Source organism: Pteropus medius, unplaced genomic scaffold (genome assembly GCF_902729225.1).
Source record: "Pteropus medius unplaced genomic scaffold, Ma_sr-lr_union100, whole genome shotgun sequence".
Classification (NCBI taxonomy): Eukaryota; Metazoa; Chordata; class Mammalia; order Chiroptera; family Pteropodidae; genus Pteropus; species Pteropus medius.
In genome coordinates this window covers 1-22496 of record NW_024354569.1, presented here as the reverse complement: position 1 = coordinate 22496, position 22496 = coordinate 1, and the positions used below count along the sequence as shown (strand labels likewise).

General features: G+C 35.9%; 2 protein-coding genes across 2 annotated transcripts; both read left to right on the top strand.

Annotated features, from left to right (window-relative positions):
• Positions 1–242: 242 nt before the first annotated feature.
• Positions 243–1157, top strand: LOC120596693 (olfactory receptor 4A15-like). The gene has a single exon (XM_039855167.1). It carries the CDS (start codon positions 243–245, stop codon positions 1155–1157), a length of 915 nt encoding a protein of 304 aa, XP_039711101.1.
• Positions 1158–19547: 18390 nt separating this feature from the next.
• Positions 19548–20492, top strand: LOC120596696 (olfactory receptor 4A5-like). The gene has a single exon (XM_039855171.1). It carries the CDS (start codon positions 19548–19550, stop codon positions 20490–20492), a length of 945 nt encoding a protein of 314 aa, XP_039711105.1.
• The last annotated feature ends 2004 nt before the right edge of the window (positions 20493–22496 follow it).

The following is a 22496-nucleotide window of genomic DNA, read 5'->3' as shown; positions in this document are numbered from 1 at the left end:
TTCCCACTAAAGTCTCTAATGACAATTCTCTCCATTAGTCTCTAACAGTGCTGAGGTTAGGGACTATGTTTTAATCAGCTTGTATTCTTATAATCTCTGAAAGTTCTGTAGCCTAATATATTATAATGCCTACTTGTTGAATGAATAAACAAATTATCTTAAGATTTCAGTAAGTCACTAGCAATTATCATATTTACAGGTAATTTGTCCTGAACTCTGAAAGTAGATGTACTGAAGGACCTATGGAACAAAGGAACAATGTGACTGAGTTTGTCCTCTTGGGGCTCACTCAGAGCCTTCAGGGTCAGAAAATATTATTTGTTCTGTTCTTGTTCATCTACATTGTGACAATGGTGGGCAACCTTCTCATTGTCGTGACCGTTGTGGTCAGCCCAACCCTCGATGCCCCTATGTACTTCTTTCTTGGTTACTTATCATTTATGGATGCTGTTTATTCTACAACAGTCACCCCAAATATGATTATAGACTTGCTCAATGAGAAGAAAACCATTTCTTTCCAAGCTTGCCTGAGCCAGCTTTTTATTGGGCACTTTTTTGGTGGTGCAGAGATTTTACTTCTGGTGGTCATGGCCTACGACCGCTACGTGGCCATCTGCAAACCCTTGCATTATTTGACAATCATGAATCAACGAGTGTGCATTTTGCTGCTACTGTTGGCCTGGGTTGGAGGTTTTTTGCATGCTGTAGTTCAGCTTCTCTTTGTTTACAATCTTCCGTTCTGTGGTCCCAATGTCATTGATCACTTCATTTGTGACATGTACCCTTTATTGAAACTTGCCTGCACTGACACCTACGTTATTGGCCTCACCGTGGTTGCCAATGACGGGGCCATCTGCGTGGTCATCTTTGTGCTGTTAATCATCTCCTATGGGGTCATTCTGCACTCCCTGAAGAACCTCAGTCAGGAAGGGAGGCGCAAAGCCTTATCCACCTGTGGCTCTCACATCACCGTGGTGGTCCTTTACTTTGTCCCTTGTATTTTTATGTATGTGAGACCCCCTTCTACCTTACCTATTGATAAATCTTTGACTGTGTTTTATACCATTATCACTCCTATGTTGAATCCCTTAATCTATACTCTGAGAAATGGAGAGATGAAAAGTGCCATGAAAAAGCTCTGGACCAGGAAAAGATAATGAGACAGCAGAGAAATGTATCACCTATTTTCAGTGAAGAATTATCCCACCATGTGTGATTATTTAACTATAGTAAATTTCAACTCAGGTTTAATAACTTGGGCATGATGAAAAACATTTTTTTCTGTGGTATTTCTAATGATCAAAATATATTTTAAAGATTTTCATAATTTCCTAATTCTATATATAGTTTTTGTTTAAATATATTTTAATATTTTTCATAATTTCAGAAAATATATGTTCGGTTTTTGTGTGTAAAAGTTTTTTTGTTGAGACTATAGTTTACATTTTATGTGATGAGTTTGCAATAGTTAATACAATATATTGTTTTTAGTTAATGGGAGATTTTCTCATGGTTCTCTTACATAATGTAATCATTTTAATAATTAATAGTGTTCATTACAGATTTCAGAAAATAAAAAAAGAAATAAGACATAAAACCTTGGTTTACTTTTCTTCACATAAAGATAGCCCACATTAATATTTGAAGTATATATCTTATTTTTGTATCTGCACAATTCTAGGGATATAATTGTTTTCATATTGCTTAGTATGCTAAGGTTGAATAAGAATGATGCTTCAGAATTCTAATATTAATCATGAAGTGGCTAAGTATATAAAATAATTTGAATGAACAAGGAAGATATGCAGAAAAATAACTAAATCTTATGTCTTCTCCTGGTTAGGAAATTATATTATCTTTTCATGTGGATCTACTTAGTCTGGAGTTATGTTTTCATGAAGATGACCCATTAGTTTTCCCAGATAGTTTAGAATATCTGATAATTCCCTTGATGTTTTCAGTATGTCATATCCATTTTGCCTTTAGTGTTTCATAGCCATCCCTCTGTTATATGTGTAAAATTAGAGTACTCCATAATCCATGAGCTTCAAATATGAAATGCAGTACTTGCACTAGATATTTTGGGTGATATCATTGTTAAGACAGATGCTGACAATATATACTATTCTTACTGATTTTATGAATGAAATTCAGATTATTCGGTAAATGATTTTCAAAAATTGTTTTTAACCCATCTAGCATTAATTTTGTTGATGATGAAAGAGAGGCCAGACTATATCATTTTATTTGACACAATTCTCATTCATAAAATTCTCTGTATGAATCAGGCTTTAAACAAAATATTATTTGCCAAGAAGATGGTAGGAAGCATGTGGTCAAAGAAATTCATGATTCTGCCTCTCTGTTTAGTCTGAAATCATAAGAGACTAAGGCTAGGGGAAAATGGATGTTTTTCAAGAGGAAATCACACTGCATGAAAACCGTATGTACTAAGATTTATCCCTGTTATTACATGGAGGTTTCTTATATCATCCTAAAAATCTTCTCAAACATAACACTATTCACCAAGTAATATCAAACATTTGATTTAATAAAAATTTATATAGTTAATTTCTACACTTTTGCACATTGCTATAGACTGAATGTTTGTGACCCCCTCGATTCATAAGTTAAATCCTTTATAATGTGGTGGTATTTAGATATGGGGCCTTTGGGATGGAGGTGAAGCCCTAATGAATGGGATTAGTGTCCTCATAAAAGAAACCCCTCCTTCTTTTGAGAGCTCACTTGCTCCTTCTGCCATGTTAGCACACAGCAAAAAGATGGCTGTCTATGAACTAGGAAGCAGGCCCTCATGAGACACTGAATCTGCCAGTACCTTGAGTCATCCCAGCTTCTAGAACTTTTAGAAATTAATGCTTGTTGTCTGCCACCTAGTCTAAAATATTCTGTTATAATAGCCCAAATGGAGTAAGAAAGACATTTAGCTAATTTTCGACTTTGTATAGTTATTTCAAGAGATAAGATGAAAATCCTGTTGCATGCTCATTGGTCTTTAAGCTCCCTGGAGTCAGGGAAATTATCTTAATGTCTTTGTGCTCTCTGTTCCCTGAACAATGTCTGAGACACTTTATCAACTTTGTCAATTACTTATATTATTGAAATTTGATCTATTGGAGAGAGAATTTTTAGTGATGAATTTTGATAACCTCTTGCTCCATTAAGTAAACATATATATACACAACAAGATGAAAAATTATCTAAGCTTATTTCCCCCAAACAGGAAGAATAGTCTGACAGCATTATGATTAAATTCTGTAATAATTTGAAAAATTTCTATTTAACATGTCTGTCTAATTATACCTAGAAGGTTCAGTTTTGGGACCGTTTCTTCTTCTCCTCCTGTTTAGGCAAAACTTGACTGAACAATCCTTCTGGCATGGGCTAAGATCACTCTGTAGTATTCAGGTAATTGCTGGGTTTTTAAGGAGGGTCCAAGATGACTTTGCACATATGAATGGTGCCTTGGCAGGGATAGCTGGACAACCAGGCTCTTCTGGATCCTCATCCTTTTCCATGTAGATACAGGGTTATATAGACAGAGTCTCTCCAGTGAGGTTGTCTGACTAGTAAAATGGATGCTCAGAGCTCCCAGAGGAGGAAGCGGAAGCTCTCAGGCCAGTTAAGACCTCATCTCATCTCATCTGATCAGTGTAAAGTCCAAGATCTGAAGTTATAAATCCAGACCGCTTCCGCACATGAAAGGAAACGACCAAAAAAGTGAAAATGCACCAACATGGGAGAAAATATTTGCCAAAAATATGTCTCATGAGGAGTTAATATCCAAAATATATGAGGAACTTCTATAATCCATAGCAAAAAAACCTCAAAATAACCCAATTAAAAAATAGGCAAAGGACCTGAATAGAAATATTTTGAAAGAAGACATGACAATAGCCAATAGGAGCATGAAAATGTGTTTAACGTTGTTAATCATTAGAGAAATGCAAATCAAACCACAATGAGAGTGACGTCAGAAGAAAGGCAGAATAAGAGATGTCCTGAGATCTCTCCCTTTGAAATAACAATAAGCTGAACATCCAAAGCTCAATAAATAACACCCCACCTGTACACAAGCATGTCTGACTGAGTGATCTGTGCATATGAGCTTCCAGAGGTCAGAAACACAGGAGTCTCGGGGTAGATTGGGAGGAACAAAGAAGCTGCTTCTTGCAGCCAGAGCTCCCTGAAATTGTGGCTGGTTACCTGAACAGGCCTACCAGAGGGATCTGTGAGCTCCACACAGCAGGGACCAGGGATCAAGGCAGAAAGCGGAGCTGGAACTAACTGTGGAGGGACAACAGCTGGGTCTTAGCATCTGTGGTTGTGAAGCATGAAGCTGAGACACTGAGACTAGCAGCATCCCCCACTCACCATCCCAGAGTGTGCCCTTCCCCACCCCCATATCCTCCAAGACTGAACACCGTGGAGTCCAGGGGAATTTGGCCAAATGCTACCAAAACTGTTGCTAAACTAACAGGGACTGAGACCAAGGGTAGCGATCGTGATTGACTGTAAGAAAAAAAGAATGATAAAGTCTCAAAGCTGGGATCCAGGAGGCTTAGATGCCACCTATTGGAAATCAAAAGAAAAGCACTTTATCAGCAGGCTAAAATGAGACTTCTATATAATAAATCTATTCCTAAAAAAAAGCAGAATACACTTCCATTAATGCTGAGGCATAGAAATAGTCCATCAAACACCATGAACAACCAAGGTGACAAGGCAGCTCAGGAAGAAAGAGAAAAATCTCTAGAAAATAAACTTAAAGATATAGAAACATGTTGCAACTTAAATGATAGAGAATATAGGATTGTATTTCTGAGAAAATTCAATGAGATCGACAAAAACTCAGATAAATAATACCAGAAATTGAGAAAAAACTAGATCAGCAGAATGAGTTTTTTTTAGCAAGGAGACTGAAACACCATAAAAGAACCAACTAGAACTTCTGGAGATGAAGAACACTAACAGAAAGGAAGAATGAAATAACAACCTTTGAAATGATTTCATCAAATGGAGGAAAGGATCAGTGATATCGGAGACAAATCTAGAAATAATTCAGAAATAAGAGAGAGGCAGAAGAATGAAAAAAAATGAAGGAGAAATACAAGAACTAGCTGACACTATCAAGAAAGGCAACATAAGAATAATGGGTATTCCAGAAGGAGAAGAAAAGGAGATAGGATAAGAGAGCATATTCAGACAGAGTTGATAAGAATTTCTCAAATCTAAGAAATGAAGTGGAGCTTCAAAACGAAGAAGCTAACAGAACACACAATTATCTCAACCCTAAAGGCCTTCTTCAAGACACATTATATTAAAATTATCAAAAAATTAATGACCAAGAAAGAATTCTCAAGGCAACCAGGGAAAAGAAGATGGTAACCTATAAAGGAAAGCACATTAGACTATCTTCGGATTTCTCAGCACAAGCCTCACAAACAAGAAAGGAGTGGAACCAAATATTCAAACTATTAAAGGAATTACCAGCCAAGAATAATGTATCCAGAAAAGCTCTTCTTTAGATATGAAGGAGAAATAAAGACCTTATACACATAGAAAAGGGGAATTCTCCACTATGAGGCCTGCATTAGGGGAAAAACTCAATGAGATTAGGCCTGAAACAAAATTACAAAAAAATACATAACTATGAGTAAGGAAACTAATAGCCAGAAAGAGGCAGAGTAATGCAATGCTTATCAAGACGGTGTATTATTAGCTTAAACAATAAGAAGAGAATTGATATCACAAGATAGAAATGAACATTGAGCATACATAGGGACAATTTGAGACAACAATAATAGAAAGGGGAAGGAATCAAAGATCCAAATTCATAAGGGGAATGGATTTAAGGCACACGCAGTAGAAAATGGACTACTGTCTATAAATATATTTATATATATTTATATGTATACATATAATAAATATATGTATTTATATATTATATATAATATATACATATATACATATACTAAATATATGTATATATCCATATAAATACATATATGTGGACTACTGTCTAGAAATATATATTTATATATATAAATACATATATGAACCACTACCTATAAATATATTTACATTTATATGTATATAAATACATATATATATTTTTATATATAAATACATATATATGCACTTTACAGATTCTTAATGGCAACCAAACACCAAAGATCCAGAACTGAAGTATATAACATAAAACAAGAAGGACCAGAGGGAAAATCCATAAGCCCAACCAAATTAAAATAATCAAGGACAAGAAAAGAATGGAAAAACCAAATTATCAGCAAGCAAAAGATAAAATGGCTAGAAGAAGACCTCATATTTCAATAATCACCCTAAATGTAAATGGAATGAACTCACCAATAAAAAGGCACAGATGTGTAGACTGGATCAAAAAACAAAACCCAATTATCTGCTGCCTCCAGGAGACACATCTCACTTCCAAAGTATAGACTCAAAGCGAAAAGGCAGAAAATGATTTTCAAGCAAATGGCATTAAGAGGATAGCGAGTGTAATGGTACTAGTATCAGACAAAATAGACTTCAAAATAAAAAAAAGGTAAAGGAAGACACTGAGGGACACTTCATAATGATAAAGGGAATCATGCACCAAGAGGACATAACACTTATTAATAACTATGTTCCCAATCTGGGAGCTCCTAAATATATAAAGCAATTACTAAGAGAACTAAAGTGAGAAACAGACCAAAACACTCTCATAGTAGGGGACCTAAATACCCTACTGTCAGATATGGACAGATCATTCAAACAGAAAATCAATAAGGAAATAACGTCCTTAAATGACGCATTAAACCAACTGGACGTAATTGACATCTACAGAGCCTTCCATCCCAAAACCGCTGCTTATACATTCTTTTCTAGTGCACGTGGAACAGTCTCAAGAATCAGTCACATACCGGGACACAGAGAAAGTCTCAACAAATAAAAGAGGATTGAAATCATATCAGCCATATTCTCTGATTGTAATATTTTGAAGCTGGAGATCAACTGTAAAAAGAAAGCGGGAAGAACCACAAATACAAGGAGATTAAACAGTGCCTCCTGAAAATTGACTGGGTAAGAGAAGAACTAAAGAGAGAGATCAAGAGATACACAGAAATGAATACAATGTCGCTACAACATATCGAAACTTTTGGGACATGGAAAAAATGGTAGTAAGAGGAAAGTTCATATCATTAGTGTCCTATCTTGAAAAACGAGAATGAGTCCAAATAAACACTTCATCGTAAAAAACAGAAAAAGAAGAAAAAATGAAGCCTAAAATCAGCAGAAGGAAAGAATCAAAATTAGAGCAGCATGAAATGAAATTGAGAACAATAAAAAACAATAGAAAAATAATTACAACAAAGACATGGTTCTTTGAGAAGTTTAATAAAATTGACAAAGCCCTCACTAAATCACTAAAGGAAAGAGAGAAAAGACACAAGTAAACAAAATCAGGGATGAAATAAGAAAAGTTATGACAAATACCACAGAAATACAAAGGATTTTATAAGAATACTATAGAAAAGTATGTAACACCAAATTTAATAACCTAGAAGAGGTGGACAAGTACTTAGAAGTATACAATCTTCCTAAAGTGAACTGGAGAATCTAAATAGACCAATCAGCAGTATGGAAATTGAAACAAACATTAAAAATCTACCAAAAGTAAAAGTCCAGGACCAGATGGCTTTGCCATTGAATTCTACCAAACATTCAAAGAAGACTTAATAGCATTCTCCTCAAACTCTTCCAAAAAACAGAAGAAGATTCAATAACCTAGCTTATTTTATGAGGCCTACCCTGATACCGAAATCTGATAAAGATAATACAAAGAAAAGTACAGACCAATATCTCTCATGAACAGAGATGCAAAAATTCTAAATAAGATACTAGCGAACCGAATACAGCAACATATTAAAAAGGTTATACACCATAATTGAGTGGGCTTCATCCCAGGCACATAGATGGTTTAACATATGCAAAGCAATTAATGTGATTCACCGCATAAATTAAAAATGAGAATCATATTATCATATCAAGAGATGCAGACAAAGCCTTTGACCAGAAACAGCATCCATTTATGACAAAAACACTTAATAGAATAGGTATTGAAGGAAAGTACCTAACATAATAAAGGTTATATATGAGAAACTGTCAACCAGTATTATACTTAATGGTGAAAAACTAAAATCTCCTAAGATTAGAAACAAGACAAGGCTGTCTACTATCACCACTGTTATTAAATATAACATTGGAGGTTCTAGTAGTGCAGTCAGGCAAGAGAAAAAAATAAAATGTATCCAAATAGGAAATGAAGAAGTCAAACTCACTTTTTGCGGATAACATGATTCTCTATGTAGAAAACCCTGAAGACTCCACAAGAATGCCACTAGAAATAATAAGGAAATACAGTATTTTTTCAGGATACAAAATGCAATGTTCAAGAATGCATTGCATTCCTATACTCTAATAATGAATTGTCAGAAAAAGAAACGAAAAAACTATTTCTTTTGCAATTGCAACAAAAAGAATAAAATACCTAGAAATAAACCCAATGAAACATGTGAGGGACCTATGTAATGAAAACTATAAGACATTTAGAGAAATGGAAGAAGACACAAAGAAATGGGAAGATGTTCCATGTTCTTGCATTGAAAGAATCAACATAGTTAAAATGACCTTATTACATAAAGCATTATTCAGATTTAATGCAATTCCCATCAAAATCTCATCGGCATTTTTTAAAGAAATAGAACAAAAAATCATTAGATTTGTATGGAAGTACAAAAGACCCTGAATCGCCAAAGCCATCCTGAGAAAAAAGAGTAAGGCTGGAGGTATCACTCTGCACCTACTGAGCAACAATAATCACAACATCATGTTTGGCAGAAACACACACACACACACAGCAGTGGAACAGAATTGAGAGTCCATTCATATGGGCAAATAATTTTCAACAATGGAGCCAAAAACATACGATGGGAAAAGATAGCCTTTTTAATAAACGATGCTGGGAACAAAGCAAAGTCATGTGGCAAGGAAAGAAACTAGACTGTTATCACCATACACTAAAATTAACTCAAAATGAATCAAAGACCTAAATATAAGACCTGAGACAATAAATTGCATAGAAAAAGAACATAGGTGCTAAATCCATAGATCTTTGATTTAGAGATGAATTTATGATTTGACTTCAAAGACAAGGGAAGTAAAAGCAAAAATAAATGAATGGGACTATATCAAACTGAAAAGGTTTTGTACAGCAAAATAAATCATCAGCAAAACAAAGAGGCAACCAACAGAATGGGAGAAGATATTTGCAAACAATGCCTTGGAAAGGGGCTAATATCCAAATATGTAAAGAATTCATACAACTCAACAACAAAATAACAAACAATCCAGTTAAAACACGGGCAGAGGATGTGAACAGATACTTCTCTCAAAAAGCCATACAAACAGCCAACAGATCAATGAAAAGATACTCAACTTCACTAGCTATTAGGGAAATGCAAATCAAAATCACAATGAGATACCACCTCAGAGCTATTGGAATGTCTATTATCAACAGGACAAGTAATTATAAATGTTAGATAGATTGTAGGGAAAGAGGAACTTACATATACTGCTGGTGGAAATCGAAATTGGTACAGCCACTATAGAAAACGGTATTGAAGTGCCTCAAAAAATTAAGAAGTATCATATGACCCAGCAATCCCTCTTCTGGGTATCTACTCTCTAAATTTGAAAACATTCATTGTAAAGAAATATGCACCCCAGTGTTCATTGCAGCATTATTCACGATGACCAAGATATGGAAACAACCGGTATCCTTCGAAAGATGATGGATAAAGATGTGGTCCATATATACAGTGACTATTACTGAGCCATAAGAAAAGATGAAATATTGCCATTTACGATGACATGAATGGATCATACTAAGTGAAGTAAGTCAGACGGAAAAAGTTGAGAACCACCATTTCACTCATATGTGGGACATGAATCTGAAAGCAACAAATCAACAACACAAAGAAAACCTCATAGTCAGAACACATTAGTGATTACCAGAAGGAAAGGGGGAAGAGGGAAGTTAGAGCACGAGAAAGGGGTCAAATACATGGTGACAGAAGGCGATATGACTTTGGGTGGTAAACACACATTGCAATATACTTTTGATGTATTTTGAATTGTATACTTGAAACCTATATAATTTGATGAACTGTCACCCCAATAAATTTAAAATTTTTTTAAAGGTTTATTTAAATTAAATATTTTAAATATGGGGTTTTTAGTGTAGGGATCTTGCTCATCTTTTCCTATGTATTTACATTTTCAGATGTAAAAGGTACTAAAATTGCTTTCATTTTCTAATTATTCTTAATGCTAATATATAGAAATGCAACCGAATATTTTTTTTAAACCTTAGATCCTATAAACCTGCTAAATTCACATATTTCTAGCCATCCGTTGGTTCCTTACGGTTTCCTATGACTCAATCATGAGTGCAAAAGAGTCATTCATTTCTTGGGAGATATAGGAGTATTTAACTTTTCAGTTTCATTGAGTCATTTCAGAAGGTTGTGTTTTTCCTATATTTCACCCATTTTATCTCTTATTCTATATACTGGAATGTTTTTCATAAGAACCATTTATTATTCATTTAAAGTACAAGGGATCTGTGTGATGTTCATCTGTTTGTATTTCCGAGATTGGTATTTGGATTTTCTTTCTTTCCTCTGTATCATTCTTGCTAGAGGTTTATCAGTTTTATTAAAAAGGTACCAACTTTTGGCTGTTTTGGTTTCCTTTATTTTATGTCTCTATTTTATTGATGTTATAATCTTATCTTTACTATGTCCTCCCATAAAATTTTTCTATATAAACTATTTCTTTTTCATTAAGGAGCTTAGTGATGCCACTCCATCCTTTCGAGAGTGACCCTCTGATATCACCTATGACACAAAATGCAGTTGTGCTGCCATTAAATTGTGTCTTTATGAAAATCCAATTACTTCCAGTAGTTGTCTTTCAAATGAACTGCATGGGTCCACTGTATCAGGGAATTATTGAATCCCAAATTCTGGTGTTCATGGCCGGGTGGTGGGATTAGGCTTTGCCAAAGTCTCCAGTCTGCAAACATTCATGTAGCAGATACTTCCAAGAACATCTGAGCACCAGGGTTATGGGATTCCAGTGGCATCGCATGAGTAACTTTGCAATATAAATCCCCTAGAGTCAGTGTCATTTCTTTTTTGTTACTGGGATGTGAAAGGGATAGTAATGCATTTGGTAGGATTTGTGGCATGTCTCTAATAGTCATGGACTATTTTATTCCCGGAACTTTTTCTAATTGGTCTAGGCTTTGTTTAGGCTGGATTGACCAGAAAGACTGGACTAATGAGATTTACCATAGCTCCCATATCCTCCCAAGCTTATTTCTTTGAAGAAGAAACCATTTTGATGTTATCAATGTAATAAATTAAGTTGAGTATGTTCATATCTAAACTTCATTTCAAAAAATTATGGCAGTCGATGTGGTTTGTAGAGAATTACTGGAGAATATTGCATATTTTGAGGCAACATCTACATTATTTAATATTTTCAGTGTATCGGTCTTATTGGAGCATGTAAATTCAGCTTCTGATTGTTGTTAACATCATCTGATCTAGCAAATTCTTTTACTTTATTTCGATAAGCAGAAGGCATTAGTAGGTCTTTGCATTCATCTGGAAAGGCCATAGAGATTTAAATCTATGTATATATTAGTTCCCCAGTTCTGAGTCATAATTGAGTCCAAAGTTACCTTGATCATATCAGATAGTTCTTCTAAATTAAGGATAACCTCTCTCTTTTGCTATTAAAAGAAGAAGATTGCTTAGATGTACTCTTTCAATCTTAGGAGTAATACATGAAACATTCAGAGTTGTAGAATTTCATTCATTTCCTAGGTAAGCTCAAACCTAGCAACTTTTGGTGGGGTTCAGCACATAATTAAAATCTTCAGCGGGCTCAGACATGTATTTAATGCCTCTTTACTTAAGGCCCTTATGACCCAGAAAATGCAATATTAAATTAAATATATCTGGAGGTGAAGATGCTCACTGGAGCCTATAGTAAGGTATATTAAAGAAATAACAGTGGAAGCCCTCAGAGACTTGATGTAGGCAGGCTTTTGGAAAATAATTCCTTTCCTGCAGAAATAGTTACTCAGATGATACTGGACTGAAAATAAGGAACTGCTTTATTTGACTGAAAATCTCTATGGTTTCAGCTGACATAGATTCAGACCTTCAGAACTATATAACTGTGATTACTGGTCTTTTCAAGAATTGAAACATCAACTTCAGTATCTTCCTCAGTCCCAAGTCTCTCTGCCTCTGAGCCTCAGGGCCACTAAAGCAGAGACTAGTAGCTGGAGAAGGACCTCTTTTTCTAGGAGTTGAGTCAGGGATTCTGAGACTGGGTCTCCCTTCATTTGGCTTAAATATTATTTGCCTTAGTTAAATATTTCCTAATTTGAAGCTCATAAATTCGTATTCACTTTATTCTTTTCTTTTCAAATTTGAGCCTTTTCATACATTTGGCTGTCTGCTGCTCTTTCTTGGCCAGACCCCCATTTTTTTTCCCCCTAAAGTTTGTTCTAGTGTATTTAACTGTCCAGGAAAGCTTTCTTCATTTGAATTTGTTTTAATTATTCACAAAAATCTATAATGTCCCTACATTCTTTTAAATTTAAAACAGTAGTGATGTGAAAAGTCAGAGGCTGTGTCTGCACATTTAAATGGAATGATTATTTTGGGGATTGAAATACCTGAGAGATTTCTGGAAACTAAAATTTCTGTCTAGGCTAGTGTCTATCTTAACTGATATCTGGTCCTCTACATGTTTTCTTGTTAGAATTCCCTTTGCATCAATATCTCTCATTGCTTTTAAAAACTTGTGGGAGGTCCCAATTTTCTGGGATGAAGTTAGAAAGAAGTAGAGACATTCTTTTAATTGGGGGAAAAAGAGTCCTTAGGGATGAGCTGTTTGAATGACTGAAAGGCTAACAAGTTCTACTATTACCTGTGAGAACACTCAGTCACTGGCTATTTCAGGAAGATAAATCCCAGCTTTTGTGTCATTAGGTACAGAGTGAAGTGGCCAGAGACATGAATGCTACCCTACATCCTCAAAGTCAAGTACTTCTTGTTTGCCTCACCATAATGAACTGAGAAGAGGCACGTTCAAATAACTAATTTCAGTGTTTTAAAGTTTTGGGAGTTTTTATCTTGGCAAATAATAGACTTGGCCAAGTTAACTTCCACTAATTAGGCCAGGTTTATACAGCCAAGTAAATTTCCACTAATCCGGCCAGATTTTATATAGTCATTTGAACAGAGCAGCTTTGTTTTTCTCGAAAAAATTTTCCAGCAGGTGAGAATGTTCTGCTATTTTTTTTCACAGCAAATAATTGTTTTATTTAAGTGTCTTTATATTGTAGACATCCGCAGTGGATACTGCTACACTTATCTGAAAAATAGGTGATGGGGAGTCTGTGTGGAAATATGGAAAATGTGGCCACATGAAATTATCTGTAGATCTACTAATCAACTATCCATTATTGTATAGATACATGAGGTTTCTACAGTTACTCTCAGTGAAAGACGTACTGATTTAAAGACTAAGGCAAAGACCCGAGGTGAATTCTTGAAACTACTAAGAAGGAATGATCATTGAAAATTCATTCAATGTATTTAAATATAGCTAACATCTTAAATATACATTTTCATAGGAGAAAGTCTGAATTGAGAAATTTTAGCTGGCAAAATATAGAAGTTAACCAGAAATTACAAAATGTATTTAGTTTTAGTATTAAAGCCTGCCAGGTGTTTACCATCCATTTTGCCAAATATCAAGGAGAATCATGTAATACATTACAGATAAAGTAATTGATATATTCGTGGTTCATGGGCTATTATATCTTACATGCTATGGTAATATATATATATAATTACTTAAAAAATTTTAATCGGAGGACTTAAAATTTTATACATATCAATCGTGTTAGAATATAAAGGAATACATGCTTATTCTGTCCTGGAAACTTGATATGGGATTTTAGACCCTAATATGGAAGTTTGATAGAGATTTTTGGATTCTGATATGGAAAATTGATATATGTGAATCTTTAAAATCATCACAGCAACCCATATTTGTACGTATTTCTAAAGAAATCTGTGCTCGGGGATGTACCTAATTTACTCTCACTTAAGGAGTCATAAACCGTAATTTTAAAGTACTATGGGGCATTTTTCTTTCTATGAAATATTAATTTGTCCTTTTAAAAAGCCAAACTTTAAGAAGCTATGTTAAATGATGTTTTTTAAATAGAGAATTATTAATTTAGTGGTTTAAGTTGAAAACTCAGTAACACCATCTTTCAGTTTTTATAATACAGAATCGATGATGACTTCAGCGACTGAGAATAATTTATTTACCTAACTTTTATATCTAAATAATTGCACTGGCTAATAAAAGATTCATCCTGGTGAAACCCAACACCGATGACTAATAAGAATAAGGGCACTGACAGTTTCTGCAGAAAGCAAAAAGTGGGAAAAATTGGATAGAGATTACCTTATACTTTTATGTGCTTCAGTGGGTGTGCCTTTATCAGTCTGTAGCATCAACGATGAAAGATGCCTGAATAAACTGGAGCAGCGATGTGAGTAAGGCATGTTGAGTGTTCATCACAGCTGGCTCCCACAGAAAGCTCAGCTTTTTCTGCTCAGTCTTCCCTCCCTACCCCTGCCAAATCAGTGTGGATGGTTTTGGCTTCTCCATCTGAGGTTTAGTAATCCAGTAATTTCTTCAGCAGTGAATAAGAGTTTGGGTTTGTATCTATAGTTGTACAATTCCTTTCTCTTGTTTAACTTTGTACTTATCATCTGTTATAGGGACTCTGAGGAATTGATTTTTTTTCTTTTTGCATTTTCTTCACCAAGATGTATAATATATATATTTGTTATTGCTTCTCAAGGGGGCTCCTGAGTAAACCTGGGACATCTCAGGGGATTTGACCTCAGCACTTCCTCAGGAAAGGAAACCTTTCTGAAAATTTTTTAAAGAATACTTATCTCACTTAATTACAACATTAACTTCTTATTACTTGAGGATATTAATTTCTTAAATTAGTTTCTCTTTCTTCATTGCATCCTTCTTTCATTTTCTATTTAGGTCTTCCTAAAGTGCATGGATCTAACTTTTTCCCTATCATTCTCCTGGCTTCTAATCAGAATACATTCCCTCACAGGTAATACTACAATTCACATATCATAAAATGGATAATTCCTATAACATACGCTCTTACCCTATGCCCATAGACGGGTCCTTGGATTAGAGGTATTATATTCTTTTTATCTTGGACTGTGTCTATAATCCTTAGAAAATTACAAAGACCCAAATGATTTCTTCTGATGCAGTGTTCATAGCGAAATGTTCAAGAATGTTGATAACAGCTGTCATTTATCAAACCTTTACCAGGTGCCAGGAAGTGTTTTAGGTACTTGTAATAAGACAGTCACCTAAAGGTAGGCACTATTGGTACCCTATTCTAACCATGATGAACCCGAGGCACAGAGAGGATTTTTCTGTTGCCCAAGGTCACCTAGATAGGAAGTGGCAAAGCTGGGATTTCAACATAGTCAGTGCAGCTTCAGAGTCCGTGATATTCATCCCTGTGCTACACTTTCCCCGGAGGATGTTTTAGGTGTTTAAAATTACACCCTGAACGAGTACCTTATAGTCATTATTCGGTCTTTCTAATTCTAAAATCCCATTTATCACTGGATAACATTGTTGAAGTCAGAGTGATAGGCCCGGAGATTTTTCTTTAATTATAAAAATATGAAAAAGTCAGCAGAATAGAATAAGATGGGGCTGCACAAAAAGTGTCATAGATTCTTAGACTGGAAATGTTTCTGAGGTTTTCCAGTTAAAGCCCTTAATTTTCCAACGAGACAGACTTGCAAATCCATTTTAAATGGCCAAACCCATATCTTCTTACACTGAGCTCGGGCTTTTCCCTTGAGTATGCTGCCTTTTGGAACCTTGACCCTGCAGCTCTTTTTTGAGTTCTTTCAGCACCTAAGAAGCACTGTAAATAAAACTGTGTCCCATTTTCCTCTCTCTCTCCTTCCAGTGTCTTAAGTTCTCCTCCCTCATTACCTAGGTTACAACAAAAGGTTTGAAAAAAGTACTAGCTTCTAATGTAGTAGTTGGTGATAGTCACATTAGGTTAAGTTCAAAAATATGAGCTGAAAATCTAAATAGTATATATGTGTTATGAGTTGTGGGCTAGGGTATGATTAAATGCATAGAATTACAACTCCTTAAACAGCTGACAGTCAGATCCGAAACTGATCGTAGAGGCTCTGTTCATCCCTCTGGCGACCAAATCAAAGTTGTGACAGAAAGTTGTTCATCCCTCTGGCGACCAAATCAAAGTTGTGACAGAAACAAGGAGCAACAGCAAGGAAAAATCTCCTGGGATCTTGATGAACAATCCATATAACTAGAAAAAAATCCAAGAAATCACCCTGCAATTGCAGAAGGTAGGACGGGGCGAGGACGCGGGGCTGCCGGGTCTCGAGCTGCTGAGTGAGACAGAGGCTGCACAGTGGCAGCGGCAGAAGCCTCTTAAAGGGGCCGCGTCGGTGAGCGCATTTTCGCAGTGCCAGACCTGCTCGCTCTGAGCACTAGTGCTGATTTGTCTACACACAGGGGGCACTAGGGACTTACAGGGAGACATTGTCAGAGTGAGGGTTGAGGCAAGACTCGCTCTGTACAAAAGTGCTGGTGGTATCCATTGTTCCCTGTTGACCTCGCCCCCGCCCCCACCCAGTGCACCAGACACAGCACTGCCATTGCTGTGAGGTCATCAGACTGGATAAGAGAGGTCGCTCTGCCTAGAGGATTCCCTGAAACCCCGCCTCCCCAACACGAGGCCCCACCCAAACCACATCCAGGTGTATCCTCAGTGAGTCAGGTGCTCTTTGCTGAGCAGTGCCTAGACTGACACTGGAGGCAGCTGGCCTCGGTTTCTGGTGTGGCCTTTTGAGGCAACTATAAGCACAGCGTCTGTGGACTGCTTGCTGAATCTTGACAGGTGGCCCTGTAGGGGTAGAGGCTTGAGCTAAATTTGACCTGTAGCTGAGCCCCTCTCAGGACTATGCCACTGGACACCTACTTCACAAATCTACACTAATAAGACCGAGAGACTTAGGAGCTTTGCTTAGTATTTAGAAACAGACACAGAAAGGCAACCAAAATGGGACGACAAAGAAACAGAAACCCATATGAGAGAACAGAGATCCAGATATAATGGAGTCAAGTAATCTAACAGATGCAGAGTTCAAAACACTGGTTATAAAGATGCTCAGTGAACTTTTGGTTAAATTCAGTGAGAACTTCAACAAGAGATAAAAACATAAAAATAGAAATGGAAATTATAAAAGGGAACCAGTCTGAAATGAAGAACACATTATCTGAGGAGAAGTGTATTAAATGGAATAAATAAAGGAATAAACAGAATGAATAAAGAAAGGATCAAATGCCCTATCTAGAGGATGGGAAAGCCAAGGATACTCAATCAGAATGGCAAGAGATAAGATGCCAAGACTATAAAAATAATTTAAGGATCATATGGGACACTATTAAGGGTCCAAATATCCATCTGATCGGTGTAACTGAAGAAAATCAAGATGTTGAAGAGCTGTTTGAAGAAGTAATGATGGAAAACTTCCCTAACCTGGTGAAGGAAATGGACATAAAACCCCAGGAAGCTCAGAGAATTCCAAAAATCAGGGATCCAAAGAGGCCCACACCAAGAACCATAATTAAAATGCCAAAGTTTAAATACAAAGAAAGAATATTAAAAACAGCAAGAGAAAAACAGATAGTTACTTAAAAGGGAAAGCCCATAAGACTGGCAGCTGATTTCTCTAAAGACACTATGCAATACAGAAGGGCTTGGCAAAAAATATTCAACAGGATGAAGACCCAGGATCTACAACCAAGAATAATTTATCCAGCAAAGCTATCAGTTAGAGTTGAAGGACAGATAAAGAGCTTTCCAGACAAAAAAAAAGCTGAAGGAATTAATCACCAATAAGCCCATATAACAGGAAATGTTGGAGGGGCTTCTTTAAGAAGATAAAAAGTATCAAAAGCAGGAATAAGGAATGGTAACAACTTCATTCTTATCAATAAGTATCTTGAATGGAAAAGAATTAACTGCTCCCACTAAAAGAGTGGATGAATGGAAAGGAAAACAAGACCCCTACATGTTGCCTATAAGAGACAGATTAAAAGACACAGACTAAAAGGAAGGGGATGGAAAAACATATTACTTAGATGGACATAGAAGGTATTTAACTCAGAGAAAGAAAAACACTGTATGATTTCACTTATATGCAGAATCTAAGCAATAAAAAGAACAAACCAATCAAAAACAGACTCACAAATATAGTGGACAATTTGGTGATGGACAGAGGGGAGGGGATTTTGGGGGGCTGGGAGAATGGGGTGAATAGTTAAAGCAGTACAAATTAGTAGTTATGGATGGACACAGGGATGGGGAGCACAAAGCATGGGAATGCAATTAGAATGGATATGTTGGCTAGGTGGAGGGTCAGGGGAGGGAGGGAGCAATTGGGGGGGGGACTGTTTTACGAACTCTAACCAATGTACTGTATACTTGAAACTAATTAAAATAAAAAGTGAAACAAAAAAGCCGACAGTCAAAAACGAATAAAAAAACTGTGACTACAGTGTCAGATCAAGTAATTGCTATACTGATGTGATAATTGTGTAGTTATTTGATTCAGTTCAAAGAACGGTCTCCTGAAATTTAATGAGATATCCATGAAGACTGAAATTCCTTAGAATCATGGAGAACTGAACCTCTAATCATGGATCACCACTGTATTAAGCGAGTAATTCCAGAGGAGAGTTTATTTTTGGTGGGACACAGCTCATATTGTGAAGGTACTCACTACAAGTGCTACCAACTCAGGGGACTTACTCTTTGCCAGTGTGTTTACAGTCGTTTTGCCACCAGCAGAGAGAGAGTTTCTGAAGGGCTGGAACCCTTTCCCGGTTTATCACTGCTGACTTCTGTGCCATGGACTGACATGGTTTAAACAAGGCTCTATGAAACGTGTGACTGATGTCGGGCCTTTGATTCCTCTTCTCTGTGGATGATCCACTGAGACCTAGAGATAGAACTTTTTACTTGTAGCACCAGCAAAATCATCTGACAAGAAATTGATTGTCAAGGGAAGGTATAATGCGCTGTTTGGAGAAAGAATTCATAGATATTTACTAAATGTTTATTGTGTATAAACCACTGTAGAAGATATATTGATGAAGTTGTATCCAGAGCATAATCAATGTGTTTATAGTCACATTCATGATTTCTTTACAGGTCCCGTCTCCTGACCTCATATCCCGAACCAGCCCTTATAGAAGAATCAATGCGACAGACTAACAATGTGACAGAATTTGTCCTCCTGGGCCTCACTCAGGATCCTGAGGGGCAAAAAGTATTATTTGTCATATTTTTACTCATCTACATTGTGTCAGTGGTGGGCAACCTGCTCATCGCAGTGACTATTTTTGCCAGCCCTTCCCTGGGTTCCCCCATGTACCTCTTCCTTGCCTGTCTGTCACTCATAGATGTGGTTTATTCCACTGCCATTTCACTGAAATTGACTATAGATTTACTCAATATTAAAAAGACAATTTCCTTCTCAGCTTGCATGGGACAGCTCTTTCTGGACCACTTATGTGGTGGCTCTGAGGTCTTCCTACTGGTGGTGATGGCCTACGATCGATATGTGGCTATCTGTAAGCCACTGCATTATCTAACCATCATGAATAGACAGGTTTGCATCGTGCTGTTGGTGGTGGCCTGGGTTGGAGGTTTTATGCACTCTACATTTCAAATTCTCGTTGTGTACAGCCTCCCCTTCTGTGGTCCCAATGTCATTGACCACTTCTTCTGTGACATGTACCCATTATTGGAACTCGCCTGCACTGACACCTACTTTGTAGGCCTCACGGTTGTTGCCAATGGTGGTGCAATCTGTATGATCATGTTTATCATTCTGCTAATTTCCTACGGAGTCATCTTAAATTCTCTTAAAAGTCACAGTCAGGAAGGGAGGCGCAAAGCCCTGTCTACCTGCAGTTCTCACGTCACAGTAGTTGTCCTCTTTTTCGTCCCCTGTATTTTCATTTATGTTAGACCTGTTTCCAACTACCCCATTGACAAATATGTAACTGTGCTTTATGCAGCTATCACTCCCATGTTGAATCCTTTAATATACAGCCTAAGAAATTTGGAGATGAAAAATGCTATGAAAAAACTGTGGGGTAAAAATTTAACTATAGATTTAATAAGAATGTGCCACGAATAGTAAACATATTTGTTACTAATTCCAGAGCAGCAAAGATGCAGTAAATTCTAAAACAGATGATGTAGTGAATTCAGTGGATTTGAATATGTGGAGTAAATTGTGTTTGAGATTAGAATCAATCTAACAAATTTTGGAGGATAATTAAAAGTTACAGGTATTTGTCTTATTTGAAGAAAAAATAAACTAAGTTCAACTTACAATTTTTTTCTTAGATTACATTAAAATGACCCACAGAAGAGATTTTTTTTCAAAAGTGATAAACAAGTTATATTTGGAAATTCACTTTTACCCAAATTAATGAGAAAGCAATTGGTTAATATTCAGAAGAATTTTCTGGAGCTAAAAGAATAGTTTTAAATTTTAATATTTGTTATTCTTCTGCACAGCTGCTTTCTGCAGCTGTATCATGTATTTGGTCTCTAAGTTACTTCCGTTTCTCAGGTCAGTGTCCATGAATTTGCAGGTCTGACATTTAAATGGGAGATGATATTGTATTTGGTTAAAGACACTGTCAGTGAAATGGGATGTTGGATGTATTCACAGGTTAGGGTGAACTTGTATGGGATCTTTGATTATGAAAACAGATTCTAATTCTTGATTAAATGCTAGAAAATCATACTAATCCAAGTTGTAAACATATTTTTGTGCTTTAATTCAGTAGTTTTTATATACATTTTTGCCATTCTTCAAAGAGTAGATAAAGCATCTTATTTTGTCTTCATAATACTGAAGATATAGGTAAAGAAATGTGTTATTTTGCACAGAAACGTGTTCCCTAAAAGTTGAATTTAACTTACTTTTAATTATAGACTTAATGAAAATTTGTTTTGGTACAAACAAAATTTGGTTTTCAATTTTATGTTAAAAAGAAGTTTTTCTCAGTCTGTAGCCCATCTTGGAACATCACAAAGTAGGAAGAATATTGAATTGCTGTCATTGTAAGATGGAATACCATCTATGCTTTGTAAGAGTTTTCTAACTAAAAAAGATTTTGAACTTTACATATTTCAACTTTTCATGTATTTTTTCATGCATACCAATAATATACGTAATTCATTTCTAAATTTTGTAGCCCGTTACCTACCATATAATCAGTATCACAGAATCTACCTGTGGATGCTATCCTTCCCTGATCTCATTGCTCCCAGGGGTACTCTCATTGCTAAATGTGTTGCAATGATACTTAAAAATAGTTTAAGTACTTATATATATTTCCTTAAAATATGTCATTCAGCATTGTCATATTTCTTACCTTCATTAAAATTATGGTACATAGGAGATATTTTTCTGAATCTTATTTTTATCCACGATGCTGTCTAAGATTTATGTTGCTGCACGTTTCTCTGGTCCCATCATTTCCCTGATATGTATTGTTCCATTTCTCACTGTATCACACATTATATATCCAATCAGTCAGTGGTCGTTTGTGTTGCTTCAAGATTTTGATATGGCTCAGAGTGTTGCTGAGGATGTACTGAAAGACTCTTTTATGTACACCTGTTTGCATGTTCACTTTTACAGATGGTTACAATTTTCTCCTCAAGTCGTATTATCAGTTACACACCTGTGAGCAGTGTGTAACAGCTCTGTCTACATCCCTCTCAACATTTGATATCATCAGATATTTGATATTTTTGCAAATCTAATGAGTATATGACTATGACTTCATTGTGGCTATATTTTGCAATTCTAATAACTTGAAGTTGAGCATATTTTCATGGATATTGGATATTTATTTTTTAATATCTTCTATGAAATGTGTATTCATGTCTTTTGCTCTGTTTTTCTACTTGGCTCGAATTCCTTTCTGTTGTTATTCATTTCTTGAAGTTCTTTAAGAATCCTGTGTACTAATTCATTATATTTCAAAGTTCTCTCTTTTACATGTCTCATTTTATTTGACAAATAGAAACTTCTCAAGAAAGTCAGATATCTGTCTTTATGAGCATGTTTAGCACTTGTATGTCTTACTTAACAAGTCATTTTCTATCATATAGCCAGGAA

What these genes read in the sequence shown, in the direction of transcription:
- LOC120596696 (XM_039855171.1), top strand. Translation starts at nt 19,548, where the DNA reads ATGCGACAGACTAACAATGTGACAGAATTTGTCCTCCTGGGCCTCACT.
- LOC120596693 (XM_039855167.1), top strand. Translation starts at nt 243, where the DNA reads ATGGAACAAAGGAACAATGTGACTGAGTTTGTCCTCTTGGGGCTCACT.